The sequence below is a fragment of the Talpa europaea genome, assembly GCF_964194135.1.
Source record: "Talpa europaea genome assembly, chromosome: 11".
Lineage (NCBI taxonomy): Eukaryota > Metazoa > Chordata > Mammalia > Eulipotyphla > Talpidae > Talpa > Talpa europaea.
In genome coordinates, this window is record NC_140078.1 from 101,209,331 (window position 1) to 101,229,695 (window position 20,365).

Genomic DNA, 20,365 nt, shown 5'->3' on the forward strand with positions numbered 1-20,365 from the left:
CAGATGGCTATTCCCACTGAAAAAAATCAGTGTCTGTTGTTTGCTGGCCCTTGGGAGGGCCTCAGCACCCTTCACTCCCTCCCAGGGGTCCTCTGGTTCTGGCCTTGGGGGGCAGCCCTTCAGGAGCTTTTGGACTTGCTGCAAGTCGGGCACAGGAGCTGCCCCTTGGTGACGATGTACGCCCGGCCACTCAGCGACTGCTCACAGCCCTCGCAGACGAAGTGTTTCCGGTGCCAGGCCAGGTTATCCACGCGCTGGTAGTCCTCTGTGAAAATGATCTGGGGGGAAAGAGGGAACGTGAGACTCAGGGTCTGCCCTCGCAGAGAGCACACTGGGACAGGTCAGAGGGGTTCTGCCTGCCCTGTGCTCATTTACAGGCCTCCAAGGACAGGTCCAACATGTATCTGAGGCAGTAAGTAACGATATTTGGTGAAGGCCATCCTAGTGGGTGACGCGCGGGGGGAGGTCAGCTCGGAAGCCCAGTTGTGTCCTGGGCTGGGGTCCACACCCCAGTGCAGACAGGCGAACAAGAGCTGAGCTGCCAATGGCTGGTCCTCAGGAGGAGGGCGGCCAGGGCCACCTGGGGTCGGAGTAGAGGGTCACTTTGAACGCTCCCCTCCCCGACTGTCTCTCTCCTCTCTCTGTATGGTGAGGAATCTGGGGCCCAGCAGGAGCAGGCTGCACACTGGCTAAACGTGCCTTCGGATTCCAGAGTCGACCGACCAGGAACCCCTCCCTGTGGGGTCTCACTTAAACACGTCCCAGCTTCAGCGCTGTGGCCAAATCCCCAAATCTCCCTGGGCCTCAGTTTCCACCTCTATCCAAGGGGCTGAAATCCCGTCACGTAGGATTTGGGGAGCTGGAGGGTGGGGAGGCAGAGCCGGCCCCGCTGGGCTGCACTCATGTCAGGCACACGGATGGGGGTTGCTAGCGCCTGAACTGCTGCCGCCCCGCGGGCTTCCCGTGCGCAGACCACAGTGAGGGCTGGTCCGCTCCCGGCATCTCCCGCTCCCAGGCGGGGTCGTGCCGTGCTCCCTCCTGTCAGCAAGTCCCGGCCGGGCCTTGGCACCAGCCAGCCAGTCGCCTCGTGCTAGCTACGGGTGGGGCCCTGGGCCGAGCATTCTCCGGCTGACCCGCCCTCCTCACACCGCGCGGACCGCCCCCTCCCTTACCAGGGGCAAATGCGGGCGCAGGCAAACACATGGCGAACGGGTGCAGAGCCGGGTTTGACCATGGCCGCCTGCCCCCGGGGACCCGTGTCCTCTGACCATGAGCTCAGTGCGGGCACCGTGGAGGGCGCTGGTGCCTGACCACCCTGCTCCCCCCGTGGGGACGGGCCCCATCTTGCAGCTGAGAAAGCAGAGGCTGAGAGCACGAAGCCAGGCCTGTGCCTCAGTTTCTCTGCCTTTACATCCCATCCTTGAGTCTGCCCCGCTGCCTGCGGCCGGGGGTCCGCCCCACCCCACCCCGCCGCCCGCGGCCTGAGGCCTCACCTCGTCGCAGCCGGAGCACCGGGGCCGCAGGCTCTCGCAGTAGTGGCGGCCGCACCAGGGCGCCCCGTCCTTCCAGAAGTAGATGAGGTCCACGAGCGGCTCGCGGCACTGGGCGCACACGAAGCAGGTGGGGTGCCACTGCTTGCTGTAGCCCGCCCGGTCCGAGTAGACCACGGGGCTGTCGGCGGGGGCCGCGCCCTTGCACAGCTCGCAGACCTGGGGGCCGAGGACGCGTGGTCAGGAGGGCAGGGGCCGCGCGCCAGGAGCACCCCACCCGGCTCCGCTTCCTGGGTGACCTGGCCCGCGGCCCTGCCTGGGCCCCAAAGTGGGCAATGCCCTGCCCGGCGAACAGTATGCATGGCTGCTGCTCCCGCCCGAGGCGTCCTGGCCTCCAAGCCCATAATCCACAGCCCGCCACCGCGAGACCTGCGGAGTGTGTGTTTCACGGCACGTGGGTCTGGGCTGCCGGCCCACGCCCCCTGGGGTCACCGCCTGGGCCTCCGCCGAGGGGGCGCGGTCGCCGCCTGGCCGAGGATGCCAGCCAAGTGGACACAGCGCGCGTCGGTCAGGCACGCAGAGACCCGGGGGCCCAGGGGGAGCTGGACACTCCGCCCTGGCCCCCGCCCCAGGATTTGCTAGGGCGACTGCCGAGGCTGGTGTGGGGGGCCAAGCTTTGCGGACATGTTTCAGAATGACCTGATCTATGAGCTCAAACAGTAGCACCAATTCGCTGCGGACACAGCAAGAGCCAGTCTGGATGCCTGGGCTGCCCCCACGGGGACTTTCTTTAGGAAGCCCAGCGGGTCTCTCTCGGGCCAGCTCCTTGTGAGGAGCCAGCGTGGCCGGCAGAGCAGTCCTGCAGGGCCCCCGTGGACATCCCGCTGGACTGTGCTTCCGACACGCCTGCACACGAGTCTGCAGATCACCCCACCTGGGGGAGGATGCAACCACTGGGGCACTGACCTCTCACAAGTCGGCCAGAGGTGGGGTCCTCGCCCTGCCAGGGCACACTGCCCTGTCCCTGACCGGATGGGGAGAGCTTCCTAGTTACACGGATCTAAAGGGCAGGCTACAGAACCTGCTGCCCTTTGGGTGGAAGCCGCAGGCGCCTACTTTGACCAAGCTGAGGGACATTCTGGAGTCAGCTGCCCCAGAGGCCAGGACCCTGCAGGGGTGGGGTCCCCTCTGTCCTGGTGCACTGAACTGGGCCTGGCAAGTTCTCGATGCTCTCCCCAGGGGTGTCTACTCCCTTTCCTTGAAAGTGGGCCCCCCGCAGCAGCTCACGTCGCTGAGAGTGTGGTGGAAGGGGCGCTGGGGACGCCCCGTGGGTCATGAAAGGCTGGGGGCTCTCTCAGCCTGCACCTGGGAGTCAGGCCACATGCAAGAAATACTCAGCAATGGAGGGAGAGCCCAGGGCCTCTGCTGGGCCAGCCCCGCCTCGAGGCCAGGGTGGGAGTGGGTCAGTGGCAGAAGATTCCAGCCCCCGCCTGTGGCTGCGCGGACAGACACTGATGCTCTTGTTTTTAAGCTGCCATGTGTCGGGTGGTTGGCTCTGCAGCTTAGATGGGGGGCATCGCCGTGGGCTTCTGGAATGAAGTCACCAAGTCACAGAGCAAGGACAGTGGTCGGGGCCACGCGCCCCGTGAGCAGGCTGTGAGGACTGACCCGTCAGCAGATACGGGGAACCCTCTGCACGGCAGGAAGCTGCTCCAGGGGCTGCTGGTTCTGTCCCCGCCAGCCGCTCTCTTCTAGAGGCTCGTGTCCAAGGCCTGTCGGGTTTGAGCCAGAGTGCCTTGTGACACGCTCACGCTCGCAACACAATAAATATTAACACAAGGGCCTTGAATTGGGGTGCTGGGTTCCCTCCAAAGCAAGTGCTCAACAACCGATGTAAACAGACTCCCCATCTCCTCTTATGGTGATTACTCACCATCTTCTCTGGCAGCCATGACCCCAGGCTTGCTGTTTTCTCTTTTCTGGCCCATTTCTGGAGCCACAGCCTCTTGTGCCAGGCTCTCCACACCCCCACTGCCGTCCCCCCGAGGCTCCTTATGCTGCAGGGTGGGGGCCAGCGTTAGGGTGACCGGCTTTGGAATGAGGCTCTGGCATCCAAGCCCTCCACCCCTGAGCCTCGGTAACCCTTCTGTGACACGGGGCTGCTGTTGGCCCGGAGGTGGCCCACCCCACAGGCTGCTTCCTGGGCGGACTGTGGAATGCGGGGCTCCCTGCCATGGGAGGGAACAGGGCCTGCATTTCTAATGGCGTCTTCCTCACGGGTCATCTGGGAAGGGGAAAGCGTTCCTCAAGGCTGCGCCTGCAGAGGGGTGCTCCTGGAGGGGGGTCATCAATAGAGCCAGGCCCCCCCACGTGGTGCCCGGGGCTGTGTGGGGGCTGGGGTGGACCAGGGCCCTGGATGAAGCCCAGTCATTCACGAAATGCTAAGACTGGCTTTATGGTTCTTCTAGTTCTGGGGTCAGCAAACTACTTTCATGTTTGCAAATAAAATTTTCTGGAACACAGCCCCGCTGGTCTCCACTTTAGCTGCTGGCCACGGCGGCTATCATGTGCCAGGGAAGGAGACCACGTGGCTCGCAAGCTCTAGAAGATTCACTAGCGACTTCTATAGAACAAGTCAGCCAGCCCGTTTTAGTCAATGGAATACTTTGCAGGCCACTCCAGGAGAAAAAAAAATGCGTCTGAGGCTTAGGTGGCAACATGGGAAAGTATTTATAGTATAAAAATGGGATAGAGGAAATTTTCTGTGGAAAAAAAAACCTCCTTTAATGTCATTAAAATATTTCCTCCATAAAGACGTGGGACACAGATGTTGAGAAGCCTGGTAACCACGGTGAATTTTGGGGGGCTGCTGCCCCGGGGTTCCCACCCCGAGAAGCTGGGGAGGGGGAGCTGGAGGTGGGGAGAGGGACGTCTCTGGCTGTGTCCCCCACCTGTCCCTGGGCCTGTTACCCTCTGTGCGGGCCTGGGTGGGGCGCTCATTTCGGCCCCCTGGGCGGCCTGGCAGGAGAGGCGGCTGGCTGAGCCCGGAGCCAAACATCTGCCGGGGCAGGCCGGGCAGCGCCTGCCCACAAGTATGTCCCTCGCAGGGGCTAGAGCACGGCTGAGCTGCCAGAGGCTGAAGTTTCCGTCTGAGAGGCAGACTTGGCGCAGGCCGGGGGCCCAGGCCTCGGCCCTCCTGTGCCTGTGTGTGGGGAGAGGGGGGCAGAGGATCACCCTATAATTTGGGACCAGGCCAACAAGTCTGCAAGACTTCAAGGAAGGTCCTCGCCGCCCTCCAGCAACACCTCGCTGCTTCCCGGGGTCATGGGGCCTGGAAAGGGCGGTGCGGAGGCAGGGCCGGGGCTCAAGCGTGGAGATTGCAGGAACTGCCGCGCCCTGGGATGTCTGTTCCCTTCCTTCAGTTACAAGTTTGGGGTCGGGGGACGGCAGATTCCCTGGCCAAACAGCCAGGCTTGGAAAGTCTGATCTTTGATTTCTGAGCAGGTGTCTGGGAAGCCGCCGCAAGGGCAGGCGTGAGGCTGGTGGGGCTGGAACAGCGGGGGCAGGAAAGCCACCGCCTGCTGCGCACAGGTGCCTCAGGCAGGAAAGGTGAGGAGCAGCGGGCTGGGCAGGTGGGGCTGGGCGCCCCTCCGGCTGGGAACGGTCCACACGGCTTGACCCACAAGAGCCCACGTGGGTGGCACTGTGGGGGCGGCAGGACACGCGTTCTGGCTGGCAGCAGGGCCTGTTAGACACCATCACCCAACTCATGGCACAGAAAAGCAAATTCCTTCTTTCGTCTTAGTGCTCAGATAAATCGGTGTGAGGCCAGGGGTCTTTGGCTGCCACCCCACATGGCCGAGCTGGTGGGGGGGCGGGAGGGAGGGGGGATGCAGCAGCGAACTGGAGCCGCTGCCAGGAGGAGGGGCCGTGCCTGGTCTGCGTGGAGGCCCAGTGGCGGGAGAGTGGCATGCCCCTGGGGTGTCTGGTTCCAGGGTGACTGCCTCCAACCTGTCCCAGCAAGGCAGGGGGTTGGCGTGGGGACCCCAGGGGTTGGGGCTTTTATTTTCAAGGCCACGGAAGGAATGGAGGCTGCTTGGCTGATTTGGGGGGGGGGGCTGGAGACCCTGTGGGTGGCAGCCCTGTGCAGCACTGCGGCAGCGGGGCCTTTACTCCCTGTGGGCTGGCAGACAATCCACCAGGCTTTGCCCTGATGGCCTCTCCTTGTGTTTTCTCACACAGCCTCCGGGCACCCTCCCAGATTAGGCCCCCATGGAGTCATGAAAGGAAACAGCAGCACGGCTGGGAGCTGGGGCCACCTCATGGCTCCCGGGGACCTCAGAGCAGAGGCCTGAGTCCGTGAGCAGGTGGGGACAGTGTCCTCTGCTTGCTTGGCTTCTGGGAGCTTGGCCGACAATGGGGGTATTAATTGATACTTGAGAGGCGAAGTCAGGTGACACCTCTGAACTCATGGCCGCATCCCCCACCCCCAGCGCATCACCCCGCCAGCTGTGCGTGGGGGTCAGTCAGCCCTCTGCCTGCACCTGCTCTCTGAGGCCGCCCCGGCACCCCGTCTGCTTCCTAACCACACCGACATCCGTCAAAGTCGGGGCTGGGTCACTCCTGCTTAGCCTCGGAGGCCAGCGTGGGCCTCCCTGCCTTCCCGTCCCCCTCTAAGCCAACAATTTGCTTGTCTCTGCCCTCAGCTGGGCCACACGTCTTGTATCCTTTACCCCCAGCGAGTGGCTAAAGCGAGTGGCACAGCGGGTGAGCACCCAACAGCTGTGAGAGGTGTGGCTGTGGGTGTGGACGCAGGGTGGACGCAGGACAGAGTGTGGGAATGGGGACTAGAGTCTCGTGCTGGGGGTCTGGCTGGGCCTTTCAACCCGACCAGGGGGCCTGGGGAAGACTTACGTATTCCACGTCTTTGGACGGGTCCCCGACGTTGCCGTTGGGGGTGGGGGCGGCTGTCTCGGCCCCCTCTGGCTTCTCCTGGTGCTTCCCGTCCTCCTTGGGCATGCCCCCCTGCCCGGGCAGGGCCACCTCCCCCACGCCCAGGGCCTCGCTCTTGTACTGCTTGATGAATTCTTCCATCAGCGCCAGCTCGTTCTCCAAAAGTCCGCAGCAGCGGGAGGGGTCCTGGTCATAGATGGGGAGCTGGTGCATGAGCTGGCGGCGGCGGTACAGGGCGCCCTCGGTGCCCGTCACCGGCTGCTGCTCCTTGGGGATGAGCTCCATGTACTGCAGGCCCTGGGGGAGGAGGAGAAACACGTGAGGCGGAGGCTGGGCTGCCGGGTCTGCAGAAGCCACGGATTCCCAAGGAAAGCGTCCATTTGGCAGCATCCAAGAGAGGCCCCAGGAACGGCGCTCCCCCCACCCCGGGGCCGGTCTCGGATTCACCTCCTGATGAGGATGCTGTGACCTGAGCCGGTCTTGCCTGGGGGTTTGCTTTCATCAAAATGGAACCTCATTCAATGCACACACTGTCCTAACCGCAACAAGAGTCAATCTAGTTTAAAATCTCTTTTCCTAGAAGAGAGCGGTGAAGCCACCCCCGGCCTAAGCTATTCTACGGCTGCTTATTTAAAAGTGCAGAGAGATCCTCCCCACGGAGTCGACGGGGTCTCGTCCACACCAGTTCCTCCGGAGGTGAGGGCCCTGTAAGGATGTCAGTGTGTCCGGGTCTGGCGGGAAGCGTTCAGGCCCGGATCGGGGAGGCCTGGGTCCAAGACCTGGCTCTGCCGTCTAAGTCACTTGGTATCCCTGGCTAGCTGTCGCGCGTCTCTGAGCCTCGGTTTCCCTCTGCGGATGCGGGTGAGAGCATATACCCGCACAGTGTGGGAGAAGTGCTTGTAGGTATAGCCATCGGCCTAGCGCCCGACCCGTAGTAGGTGCTCAATAATCAGGAGCAATTTGGTTTCCTGGGACCTGTGTTTAAAGGCTTAAGAATTTCCCTGACTTTCCTCCTGGCTGACAGCGAGATTCAGCTGCCTTTCCCAGACAGACTCAGTCCCTATCCCTGGGTGATTAAGGGAAAGTCCCCGAGCGCGGGTGGGAGGCACAGCAGCGGGCTGGCAGGCTGGCCAGACGCAGAGCAGACAGGGGCCTCTGGAGCCTGGGGTTTTACGAGCAGCGTCAACGCCGGCAATGCCTTCCTCTTGCTAGGCTGGGCCCAGGCTTTTGGGTTTTCACCAGCCAGTTCCTGACGCCCACAGCTGGCTCTTTTACGAGCTGCCAGCTCTAGTTTCCACTGACATCTTGGGAACCAGATGGCTTACCCAGACGTGGCTGCTGCAGGCCGACCTGAGTCAGAACCACCGACATGCCTGGAGGCCAGGGGTTGAGGGGTGGGGGGTACTTGAGGCCACCTCTGTGGCCCGGGATGTGCCCCAGGGTCCTCCACCCTCTGCTGGTCGTGGACAATCTCATGTCTCCTTACACGTAAGATTAATCCTAACTCATGGTGGTCGAGCTCACGAAGGCTCGTGTATTCTTTGAAAACAGGTATTTCAAAAGGCATAATTAAAAAAAAAAACCTTTCTCTAGAAGGGATCGCCCCACTCCCATCTAAATAGCTACTGTGTAGAACAGGGTCACTCAAACCCTCTCCGGGGCAGGATCCGGGGTTCTGCATTTGCTTTTATCCCCAGCTGTAGGATCCCGTGTGGCCTCGTGTGGGGACACAGCTCACCAGTGGGGCCAGATTCTGTTCTGGAGCTCCCTGGTCACCCCTCTGGGGGTCAAACGCTACAAAAATCTCCCAACCATGATTCTGTTTCTGCACTTCTAGTTGGTGGTGGTGGGGGAGCAGTTCCTGGGCCCCATGTCGAGGGTCACTGGCCAGGAGGGTCCTGAATTGTGGGGCTGGATGGGACATGCATGGGACAGCACGGGGATGATGCTTCAGTCTTTGGGGGCGAGAGTAAGCAAGGCACCATGGCCTGATGACAACCTGCACTGAAAGCATGTAAGGAATCGTGGAGGGGGGCGGGGAGAGGGCGCTAGAGAGAGAGAGAGAATGCGAGCACTGAAGGTCACAAGGACCTTGCCATGCAAAGAGCAGGGAAAGGCCACTTCTAGTAGGGAAGAGCAGGTGCCAGGTCCCCAAGGAGGGGGACTGCTCTGTGTCACAGGAGGGGAGGAAGGTCCGTGTGCTGTAAGGTGTCAGGAGGCACCGAGAAGACCCCCAAAGGCCCCTGTATTCCCAGCAGAGATTCAACCATGCGGCAGGCTTGCACCCCTTTTATCACATTAACTCACAGGGCCATCTAGGTGTGACCTGGGGACTGGTACTTGTCAGGGGTACACAATCCTGCGGCTCAAGGTGCATTTACAAGCTCTCCAGGTGATTTCCATGCATGATGAATTTGAGGAGCACCATTCTGGGCCGCTGGGTCAGAAGGTGCCTGCAGCTGGGTTACTTGGGGAGTCCTTCAAAGCCACGTCTGGATTTCATAGTCTGGGCCTGGCCTGTGCTTGGGGACTTTCTTTGGGTCCCCAGGACCCCAAGGGGTACAGGCAGGTAGAGGCCATCGCTCTCCCCACCATTTTGTGACCTGCCTCCTCTTACCTCGGCTTTGACTTCAGGAACCCCGGCGCGGGCAGTGTTTACGAGGGGGAGGGAAGCAGCCCCTTGGCTGGAGGAAGCCGCCTTACCAGTTTTTGGGTGACTCCAGGGGGAGCCCACTCATAGGTGATGGTGTCGAAGGTGGGGTCCTTCCCCGTGGCGATGGGGTTGGTCATGATCATCCTGTTCCTCTTGTAGATGCGGATGCCGTCCCCGCCCTTCACCCTGGCTGTGAGGGTGGAGTACTTGGAGCCGGTCAGCAGGCGGCCAATTTTGCAGTCATCCTCCAGGTCGGAGCTCAGGCAGTGGGCCTCCTGGCTGCACTTGCATGTCTTGCAGATCTTCCTGCGGGTGGGAGAAGAGGCATGAGCTGACCTGCCGGGAGGAGAGGCAGGTCTCCTGCCGCAGCCTCTGCCCCTCTGAGAGCAAGTGTAGCGTTTAAGTCGAGTAGCTTGGAAAGGTCAGCAGCAGACAGTGGGCACGGGACCCGAGCCTGGAAGGCTCAGGGGCTGGGAGTTGCTTCTGCGAGACTGTGGTCTTCCTATGGCTCTCTCTGTGGGGACTGTGGGAGATGACCTTTGCTGGTGAAAGAGCAGCACAGTTCTCCTCCTGATGGTTTGGTTCACTCAGGAGAGACACTCTGAAGCAAGGTGTCTGGGGGCACCATGGGCTGACCCGGCCCTCAACCTGCCTCTGTCAATAAAGTTTTATTGGCACACACCCATGCCTGTTCACTGCCAATCAGCCAGGGGCACACTCAGAATTTACAAGAGACCATGTGACCTGCAAAGCCCAAAATATCTACTCTTTGGCCTTTTACCAAGAAGTTTTGGTAAAGAACTATTAAGAATGTCTCCCAAGATTCATGTGCCTCGGCAATTCAACTTTTAAACTCTTCAGCATTCACGCTGCAGCTAGAGGACAGCTGGGCAGGGGAGTCAGGAAGCTGCGGCCAGAGCCCAGGGAAGGGACTGAGCACAAAGCCCACACCTGCCCCTGCACCCCCCGAGAGTGATGTTCCCTGGCAAGGCTTCTTCTTGATCAGGGTGGCGGTGGGAGCATCTGGGGAAGTGTCAAGCTCACGTAAGCCTGTCGTTTCTCTCTGACAATTAAAAACTAAAGCAGTTGGCTGCTGTAGGTCTAGCGTTCGGTTTAGCAATCCAGAGAGTTCAGAGGAAAACCGGGTGTTCCCTTTCTGGCCTGTCGCCCAGGTCTTGCTGTGTCTCAGATATTCTACAGCGAGCGATTTAAGAGCTTGAGAGGTAAAGGGAGTAAGGGCAGGACCTCCCGGGGGGTGGGCAGCCAAGCAAGGGAGGCGTCCCTGCAGCGGCTCAAGCTTCCCAGCCACACAAACCTGCACAGGCCCCGGTGGGACCCCGCGTGCTTCCAAATTCACGCGCCAGTCACCATGCATCACAGGTCCTGGATGGTGCTATTCAGGGGGCCCTGAGGGTGTAAGTCGGGCTCTGGGAGCACTTGGCTGGGAGCACTTGGCTATGTCACAGTGGAGCGTTACCAGCTGCAACATGCTGGGGCCCAGGGGTGCTGCCGAACACCCCACAATGCACTGGACAGCCCCCTCTCCAGCAAAGGATGAGCCTGTCCGGAATGGCAGCAGTGCTGCGGGTGGGAACGTCTCCTAATAGTAAGAGAAGGCCACCCCCGACCACCTGGAAGGGGCCTTGCGTGCGAGGTCCACAGGAAGTAGCCCCAGGCTGGGTGGGAGGTGGGGGTGCGGAGTCCTGCTGGCCAGGCCCGGGAGAGAGGCCGGCGGCACAAGGGATGGGGCTGCTGGTGAACAGCTTGGCAAAGAGCAGGCACCCAAAGGTGGAAGGGGCTTCTTTAGCGCAGGGTTGCTTCCCGGATGTGAGGCCAGCATGCAGCTCAGCAGTCCGGCTCACGGTCAGCGGTCAGCGGCTACAGCCTGGAAAGCGGACACGGCGCCCTCCAGGGAAATTCCAGCACCGCAGAGGGGGACTGGAGCCGGCAGGTGGTGCAGGGCAAACAGAAGCGGGGGCTGCTTCCCCTGCTCGGAGGAGAGCTGTTTGGCAGCGGTGGGGCTGGGGGGCACGGCTTCCCTGCAAGGCTGGGTCACAGCAGCTGCGGCTCCCGTGGGGGAGGGAGCTGGAAAGGGGGCGCGGAGGGGCGGGGAGGGAAGGCCCAGCACCCACGGGATCCTGACCTCCCTTCACCTTCCGTCCACGGGCCTGGGCGAGGAATGGCCGGCGGGTGCCAGCGACGCCTTCGGGATGTCACGTGAGACATTTTCAAGTGGAAAATGTTAACCCGCGTACGGCGCTTTTGGGGGCGGCGTCCCGGTGTTGGACCCCGCGCTCCGCCCTCACTGGCAGCCACCTCGCGGGGGCTACACAGGTCACCCATTCTTTCCAGCCGCCCAGGAAAGGTCCCCCCGCCGCTGAAATGGCCGCTGGAGAGGCCAGACAGAGGAAACTGACGGACCAGCCGTGGGGGGCGGACACCAGGCCCGGAGCGGGAGGGGCGAGCGTGTTGAACAGCCCCGGGGCTGTGGCTCGGGGGAGCGCACAGTGGGGCTACACCAGACTGAGTTCCGATGCTGCCGTTTAGCAGCCACCAGCCCAGAGCCCTTCCTCTGGGGATGCCCATCCCCGCTGCTCGGGACTAGCCTGACACTTCCATGGAAGCCTTAGCTCGGTCCCACCATCATTTTTGGAATTGCCACTTCAGGAGGGAGCTCAAGGTCTCTGAGATGAAACTTCCCGAATTATGTTGCCCCAAGGAGCGCCCAAGGTCACCCTCCGGTGTGGGGACAAAAGCTGTGTCTTTGCTGCCTGGCAGAGCCTCCTCCCTCCCCCCAAGCTGGGGGCAGTCCTACCTGGGCCCGGCCTTGCTCTGGGGGTGGGGCGTCTGCCCTCCCTCCCTCTGCTTGTCCATGGGGGGGGTCAGTGGTGGTAGGGGTGAGTGGGGTGAGGGCGGCTCAGGGGCCTCTATTCTTCTCCCGGGGCATGCTGGCCTCCAGCCCACCCACACGGAGAGCAGAGCAGCGGGGGGAGAGCCACCCCAGGTCAAACCCAGGACAGTTCTGCCCCGCTGGACGGCACCCAGGGGTGACAGCTGTGTCTTCTCGGGCCACTCCACGAGGCCGGGCCGCAGCCCCCACCTGAGAGGTTTGGGATGCAGCGCGCTCCATCCTCCTGCTGTCGAGCGAGCGGGAGGCACGCACCCAGCCGTCCCGCCCAGCCACGCACACCCCCTCGGGCCCGCGGGAGGCGCAGGGTTCCCGGGGAGGACAGCCAAGCCCGGGCCTGTGCTGACACGGCCGTTACCTCCACGAGTGTGGCGCGAAGCCCGAGCACGTCCCCTGGCACCGCACGCACGGCGCGCCTCTCGCTGACGGCTGCTGGCCCAGCGACATCTGGAAAAGGAGGCAGAAAAGAGGGTGTTTTCCTTCCAAACGTTTTGGACTGGGGAGGCGTGACCGCTCCGAGACTTGGCGTGTGAGCAGAGGGACCGTGTGGGGCGCGGAGGCCTGGAGACGAGCAAGCCGGCTCTCGCCGTTCACCAGGGGCGGCGGGCGGGCGGGCGGGAAGGGCAGGGGCGGCCCCGTGGCCTCCGTGATCAAGTGTCCTTCCCAGTGAAAGTGCAATGCGGGCGCAGGCCGGCCTCCACGGCTGTCCTGGGCATTGGACTCTCTCTTGCGGGGGGGTCCCCTGGACCCACCCCACCCCACCGGTCACCCCCCACCCCACTGATCAGCTTGTCCTTGGATGGACTCTTCTAGCGACGGTCTCCTGTCCCTCATGCACTTGTGATTTATTGACAGGGTGTGATTAAACCAAAGCTACAGGCACAAAGGAATGGCCCTCTTGCCAAATGTTTAGAGCTCAAAGCATTACTTAAATATTTTGCTAAAATGTGGAAAATCAGGAGCCTTTAAGGGCTGGCCATCCTTTGGAAACAGAAGAGCATGTGAGATGGGTTTATTATTCGTGACTGGCCGCCCCGCAGAGCAGCTGGGTTTGAACCTACTCAGCTCTCCCAGGGGGTCTTCAAGCCAAGTGCCTGTCCAGAGACCCAGACCCTGAGCCTCCCTGGCCCTGCAGTCAGAATTTGCACTCAAGGCGCCCAGGAGACTCTAATCACGTTAACCCTGAGAAACTTACTGTTTATGGGGCGGGGTGGGGACACCTGGTGCAGGTATGCACGCAGGGGGCGACTGTAGCAGTGGCAGGGGCCTCCCGACCAGCGAGGCGAGGAGATGCCTGCTGGACTCAGCACGCTGTTGCTCCATCCTTTGGCATCTGCGAACGCCCAGCGGAGGGACCGCCAGGCTCTGGAGAAGCTCACAGCCCTGGGCAGGTGGGGAGGGACGCACATCCCACCTGCTCCAGGAAGGGGTATGTCTGCGGGGTACCCCTTGTGCAGTAGGAAGATGTGCACTTGGGAGTGTGAGAGACCTGGATTCCACACCAAGTTTTAAGACTTACTAGTTGTATTGATCTTGCAAATGAGACTCAGTTTTCTCATAGGTGAAATGGGTACAGAGATAACACGCACGTACAGTGCCTGGTGATTTTAGGTACTGACATGGTTGCTGCCATAGCTTTGCACAATTTAGGAGCAGAGGGTGGGTGTTTATAAACTTGGATGGGGAAGTCCAGGAAGGCTTCTCAGAGGAGGTGACCTGGGATTGTGCAAGATGAGCAGGCAGAAAAGAAGGGGGTTCCCAGTGGGAGGGAGGGCATGTGCAAGGGTGAAAAGGCACAGAGGGTCTTGGAGGGTGGGGTGTGCTCTCCCCACATGCTCTTCGAGCCATTTCCCATCTACTCTTCGCTGCCAAGTGGGGAACAAGCAAGGGGTGGAACTTGGGAGTTCCACTGGCTAAATTCATGGCAGATGTTATATTCAAAGAGGAACAGGGAAAGAAACAGCTGTTCTTCCCAGGACCTCTCTGTTCCCCAGTGCTCCCACAACAGCGGCTCAGCTCCCCTCTTGGGGACCTGGCACTTCACATGCTGCCCTGGCTTTGCGTCCACAGCCTTGGGGCATCAGGTCGCTCTGTTGAGAGGGAGCCTGGCGCCCACTGCCGTCTGTGCATGGTTCTTGTTAAAATGAAAAGGACGGCGCTCCGGCTATGCTTGGTGCCATCCTGTTGCCAGTGCTGGGGTCCCCACACAGCCCTCTGTGCCCCGAAGCGTGGGCACGTGAGACCTCCCAGCTTCGGGTTGGACTAGCCAGTTACAACGCAGCCAACGGGTCACACAGCATCTGGGAGCTTCGTTGGTCACCCTGGATGGAACAGCCCATAAATTAGGCTTCCTCTTTGGGTCACTTCGGGAAGACCCAGGGGCCGGAGGCCTGGACACAGCAGAGCCATGCTGGAGCATTTCCAAACAGGCCATGAGCCTGTGTGGGGAGCGCAGCATCTGCTAAGGAGGGGGGCGGGTGCGGTGCTAACAGGGATCCTACCAGGACAGAGGCCCCAGTGCTTGGCCTGGGTTTGCTGAGAAGCAGCAGTGTCTGGCCTCGTGGGCTGGGGCGGGGGCTCCTGGAGCCCACCCCCCACTGATTCCTGGCAGCCGGACCTGCCCTGACCCCGCCCAGCCAGGCTGCTCCCTGGGAAGTGAGAAAGTGTCCTCTTCAGAGAAGCCTGGTTCTGCCAGATGTTCACAGTGGTTCATGGCTTTGGGGGGACGAGGACATGATCTAATAGAACCAGCTGGCGGGCAGTGGATGGGAAGAACGTTCCAGAAGGCTCCAGGTGTCAGGCCACGGCAGGAGTGAGAGGAGGGTGGGGAGCAGGCAGCTACTTTCAGGGGAGAGGTGCAGGCTCTGGGGTCAGCAGGCCTGGGTGGTTGTCTCAATTTTGTCCCCTTCCTCTGCTGGATTTGAGCAGAGTCTGGGTGCGGGACCTGCAGGGCCTGGGGGAGCTCATGAGCATTCTGGGTGCCCGGTGCCCAGGGGGAAGGGCTCAGCAGGCACTCGTTATGCACGGAGTGTTTGCGGTAGTTGTCATCACATCTTGTGAAGACATCGGCGAGGCCCCAATCAGAGAGAGGTTCTCAAAGATGAAATTTTCTTCCAGCTCCAGAATTTGGGGGGACTTCAGAGTCCGCTCTGCTAGTGGCACCCTCTCTGGCTCACGTCAATGCCAACTGTCTGTCTAGGGGCTGGAACAGGGGTGACCTAGGACCCCATCCTGCTGGGGGGACTGTTTCCATGGCAACAGAAATCGTGGTGAGGAAACAATGACCTGGGAGGAAGAGCCGGCGTCGGGTGCACCTGCAGCGGTTTCCCGGCTGACCGTTCGTTTAACAGGAGAGGACATTTGTCCACTGTGTGCCTTTCACTGGGTCAGCTCCACGCAGAGGACCGTCCTGTTTACCGAAGGGGTAACCCAGCCAGAAAGAGTGTTTCAAACAAGATGTTCTGGTTTATAAACAGTAGGTTTCTCTGATGTGGGCCCTGGCTCTGATGAAGGGCTCGCGGCAGAGGGGGTGCCTTGCGGCAGCTGAGAGGGGAGCTTGACAGGAGAAATCACTGAAGCATGGGTTCTGAGAACGCAGCGTCTTTCTATCCTCTCTCCCGAGGGGTCGATGAAATGTTTGACAGTCTTCTCTGGCGCAGGACAGGCGGGCGTGGAGCTTGTGCCAGCGAGGAACCGAATCTTGTGGGGAGCTAACCAGCACTGGAGCAGAGAGGCCGGGGCCGGGGGAGTCCACCCTCCTGTGAGCATCTGCCTTTGAGGGGCCCCGCAGGAGGGCTGCAGTGGGGGGATGTCACCAAGACCCAAGACCCACGGAGGACGGAGAGGCACAGGGGATGAGCTTGGAGTTGGGGATTAGAAAGTGGGGGTTCCCCTCCCAACTCTGCTTCTCCCTCCTCTTTAACTCCACCATTTAATCCCTCATTTAACTCCATCCCAACCTCTGAAAAAAGGACTTTTCCTTTTCCTGTTCTTTGTGCCACAAGAGGGCTGTTGCAAATATCATGAGACATTAAAAGATCATAAAGTAAAAGCAGACACATATGTATCACGGTTAAAAGAAAATATCCAAGTCTTAGATACAAAGCAGAAAGCAGCAGTGGCACGACCTGAAGGTCATATGTTTGACCTTGCTCCCTCCATTCCCATTAGGGAAATTCCTTTGCTCAACCCCAAGACTTGGAGTTACATGTTGACATACAGAGTTTTGGTCAGCAGAGGTGCAAATACAAATAAGCTTTGGCCTTTTGAAAACGATGCCTCAAAGGCTAGGATTTGCCCTGTAGGCCACTGATTACACATCTAACCCATTGTTCTTAGCCTCTCATTAAATCACCCACAAACACCTAGGTCTTCAGAGGCTTTTCCAGCTGGTCTAAATATCCCCCCGGCCCCTTCAGCAATGAGCGGGTGACATCTTTGCTGAGCATCATTTTCCATCTGTGGATGAGTCATGATGCCACCTTTGTGATTCCATCTGGACAACACCGCACGCCCTCCCGCGCAGCCCCGGGCTGCTTTCTGAGCTGGGGCACTGGAATCGACATTAGATGCTATCCCACGTCAACTGCTCGGCCTTGTCCTTCACACGTCAGGCCGTGCAGCCCAAGCCTTGACCAAGCCTGGCCCATGTGCTTGATGCTTAAAAGCAAGCCCCCCTCAGTGTCCCAGGAGACACCACGGTGGGGTGGTGGTGGGGGGGGTCGGGCCAAGAGCTACATACAGAAATGATCCCGGAAACCACTACTTCGGTCAACAACCCCACGTAACAGCTTGACCTAGGCAGGGTGGTTGGTTTTGGCCTTAGGAAGGATCTCCTTTGGAGGCTGGCCTGGTTGGGGGGGGTCTCTGCCATGCTCAGGCCTGCATAGAGGTCTGGGGGGTCCACTTTCTGAAGCTCCCCCACCACGAACCCACAATTTGCCAGAACAGGGTAACCCAGCAGTAACAGCACGACGAGATCAACCCACTTGCCCTCATACCTGCCCGCTGAGTGCCCCCTTCCTTAACTGGGACAACCCCATGAAGCAGAGCCGTTACTCCCGGGGGCAGTGAGGCTGAGAGGGGGCAACTGGTCTACCCGGAAAGGCCCGGCTGGAGCGCCTTTGGTCAGGGTCTCCCGGGTCTCCCTGCATCTGGACTGGCCTTGGCCCATATCCGAGAGGATGGCTGTGGCTGACACACACTGAGAGCTCCTTACGTGCCGGGCATTTTCCTAAGAGGTAAGATTCTCGAGGAGCCTCTGAGAGGGACTTGTAGTAACCCCTTTTGCAGGGAGGAGGTAGCCCAGAGAGCCCAGCACCTGGCAAGTGAGGGCAGCTTGCGCTGAGGCTGCAGGCCCGCGTGTCCGCTCTCACCCGCTGGCGCAGGCCCCTCCCCGGCGCGCTTGGCAGCTTACAGCGCACACGCGTGTTCATCTTACTTGGTTTTCACCACAAACCCAGGATGCAGATATTTTAAATTTGGCTCCAGAAAACAAGCTCATTGGAGTGATGGTCCTGGCAGCTCAGACCACAGTTCTCGCGCACGCCCTCGGCCTGCAGAGCCTGCGCCTTTTCCAGGCCCCGACGGCGGCCCACACACCGGCAGCACCCGTCAGTGGAGAAAAGCAGGGGTGCCGGCTTGGCTGAGATCCCCACCCCTCCCTGGATGCTCAGTGCCCGGGCGGCCCGAGTCGTGCTCAGCCCCAGATCGTCGCGAGGATTGGACGGAAGCGGCTGCGCGACACGCCCAGGCGCCGTGTATTACCATCTAACACCAGTCAGCACCAACCCCGCAACAGTCAAGAAGCAAGTCACCCTGGGTTCATCCCCACTGCTAGCAGTTTGTCTGGTTAGGGAGGCGAGCCCCCTCCTCACGTTGCAGCCAGGCCGAGCTGCTTTCCCAGTGGGGAGCGCCGCTGAGGGGCACTGCCCCGCGAGGCCTTGCTGTTCCCGTTTCATCTACTATTTCCACCCAGGTTCTCTCTCCAACCTCGGGGCCTCCTGCAGTTCCTCTGAATATGCAGGGTCATCTCAGGGCTTTGCTCGTCCACAGGGGCCCGTGTCAGTCCATTTTTTCTAGAGTCGGCGGGTAGCGCCTGGAGCAAACACTCTGTTGTGCTTTGCAGACCCTGCGCTGGCCCTGAACTGGGGCAACCGACAGCCCCTGTGAGGCAGTACGTCCAGGTGTTTCGCCTGGGGGTTCCCCAAACAGCACCAGGGAACCTGGCAACACGGCCAATCCTGCCTTCATCCCAGCCCTTCGGAGCCAGACATTGAGCCCAGGGCCCTCCCTGTGATTCGGATGCACGGGGCGAGTCCGAGCTGCTGTGATGGTGCCTGGAATCCCCAGGTGGCCTGAGTTAACTGCCCGCAGTGGTTGGACACGGACGCGGGGCCTGGGTGCCAGCCCTCCAGAGCCCAGCCAGGAAGCCCCAGGCAAACCAGGGTGGCGGGTCTCCCTGGTGACAGGGAATCAGAGGCCAAAGAAAAGGCTAGAACTTGGACTTGGCGCCTCCTGACTCCTGAATCCCCACTCTGTGACAGCGTGCTACGGGCAGCACCAAGCAGCCTTTCCCAGGTACCTGTGGGCCCTCCCACTGCTTTTGCAAAGTACCCCCAAATGGGTAGGATTATCGATGCAGGTGCCAGGAGGGAGGACGAGGGTGCACTGGCACTGCACACTGAGGGGCTCGGCCGGACCCAGGGGCATGAAGGCATCTGTCTCTCTGATTAGCCTCAAGAAGCCCTAGCCTCTATTCTGTGCAGATTAGGGTTCAGAGTCTGCAGTGAGCCTGCCAGCCCACGGTGCCACCTCCTCCCAGGGACAGGGCAGCCAGTGCTCAAACGCACCCTACATTACCATCAGCGACCTTTCAGCCCCGAGGATGGGCCATGGGCTGCTGCCTAATTTGGAAGCTGCCCAGGTGATTCCAATATGCAGGCCAGTTTGCGGTCCACAGGCCTCGCACTGAACTCTGGGCTGTTGAACCTGGCCCTCGGGCCCTCGGCTCCTGACTCGGGGACTGCGCCCCTGCCCGTAGCTGCTGTGGCCTCCACGCCCCCAGGTGAGCTGGTCGGGCCGTGATGCGTCTCCTCACCCTGGGCTATTCCCTACACGAGCTGCCCCCGGGCTTTCCTGCCTGACCCTCACTGGCCGCTGGCAGGAGCCCGTCCTCTGGAGTTCCAGGGCTGGCTCACTCCCCAGGGGGCCCTCACCTGGCAGTAGACCCCCAAGCCTGGCGCTTGCCACCTGGGCAGGGTGGTTGGTTTCGGCCTTAGGAAGTATCTCCTTTGGAGGCTGGCCTGGCTGGGGGGGTCTCTGCCACGCTCAGGCCTGCATAGAGGTCTGGGGGGTCCACTTTCTGAAGCTCCCCCACCACGAACCCACAATTTGCCAGAACAGGGTAACCCAGTAGTAACAGTGCGACGAGATCAACCCACTTGCCCTCATAACTGCCTATACTGGCAGCTTTTCAGGGCCCACCCTCCCAGGGACTGCCCCGTGTGTCCCCAGAGGTGGAGGCCGGGCAGCCCAGATACTGGGGGAGGGAGTTCACAGGCATGTGTTAGGTGACCACTGGCAACCTGGCCAAAATAGTGTTTTCTACCTAATGACAACGAACGCATCGTCTGGCCCTCCGGCGTTAAGTAGTACTTGCTGCTGGCTCACTCCCTCGCCTGGAGCTCGGACTCCGGTTGGGGGGCCCATGCCTGGGCTTCCGGCTGTCCCCAGGGGGAGAGGAAAGTGTGGGTTTGCAGCCTTAATCCTGGGGGTCTTGTCTGATACACCGCCCTGCCCGCAGAGCCCTGGAAGAGGGCAGCAGCGGGCAGAGCTGGCAGCCGGCGTCTCTGGCTTGGAGTCTGCCCACACGCTGTGTGCTACGATGACACCCCAGGCAGCAGCCCCTCTCCTCTGTTAAGACCCCTGGGCTGCGGGGTGCTCACACCCGGGCAGTTTCCTCCAGGGCGGTGCGTGCGTGCGGTGGGTGCTGTGCTCACGTGTGCTGTGCTCATGCGTGCTGGGTGTGTTTGTGCAGGAGGTGCCTGCCGTGTTTATGCGTGTGCTCTGTGTGGGGCATGCGTGTTTGCAGACGTGGTGGGCGCGTGGCGAGTGTGTGTGCTTGCACGGTGTGATGTGTGTGGGTGCACGTGGGGGTGTTTGTGGGTCTGTGCCAAGTCCGCGTCGTCCACCCCAGGGTGGCGTCCGCCCTCCGCCTGGACAGGCTGCTCAGATGCCCTCTCCCCGACGGGGTCACGAGGCGCAGTGGGCAGACTAAACAAGCCGAGAAGAGCTCGCCTAATCTAGCTCTTAGGGCTGAGGGAGGGAGACGGCTTCTTTTCTTAAGACAATCTGTTTAAA

General features: G+C 60.9%; 1 protein-coding gene across 1 annotated transcript; it reads right to left on the bottom strand.

Annotated features, from left to right (window-relative positions):
- Positions 1-119: 119 nt before the first annotated feature.
- LMCD1 (LIM and cysteine rich domains 1) lies at positions 120-12,585 on the bottom strand (the record flags this gene model as incomplete). Its single annotated transcript, XM_084247706.1, has 5 exons — positions 12,363-12,585; positions 9,147-9,402; positions 6,405-6,740; positions 1,494-1,709; positions 120-278 (listed from the first exon to the last, which is right to left on the bottom strand). Exons 1-5 carry the CDS (start codon positions 12,449-12,451, stop codon positions 120-122), a joined length of 1,056 nt encoding a protein of 351 aa, XP_084103832.1. The 5' UTR covers positions 12,452-12,585.
- Positions 12,586-20,365: the final 7,780 nt, after the last annotated feature.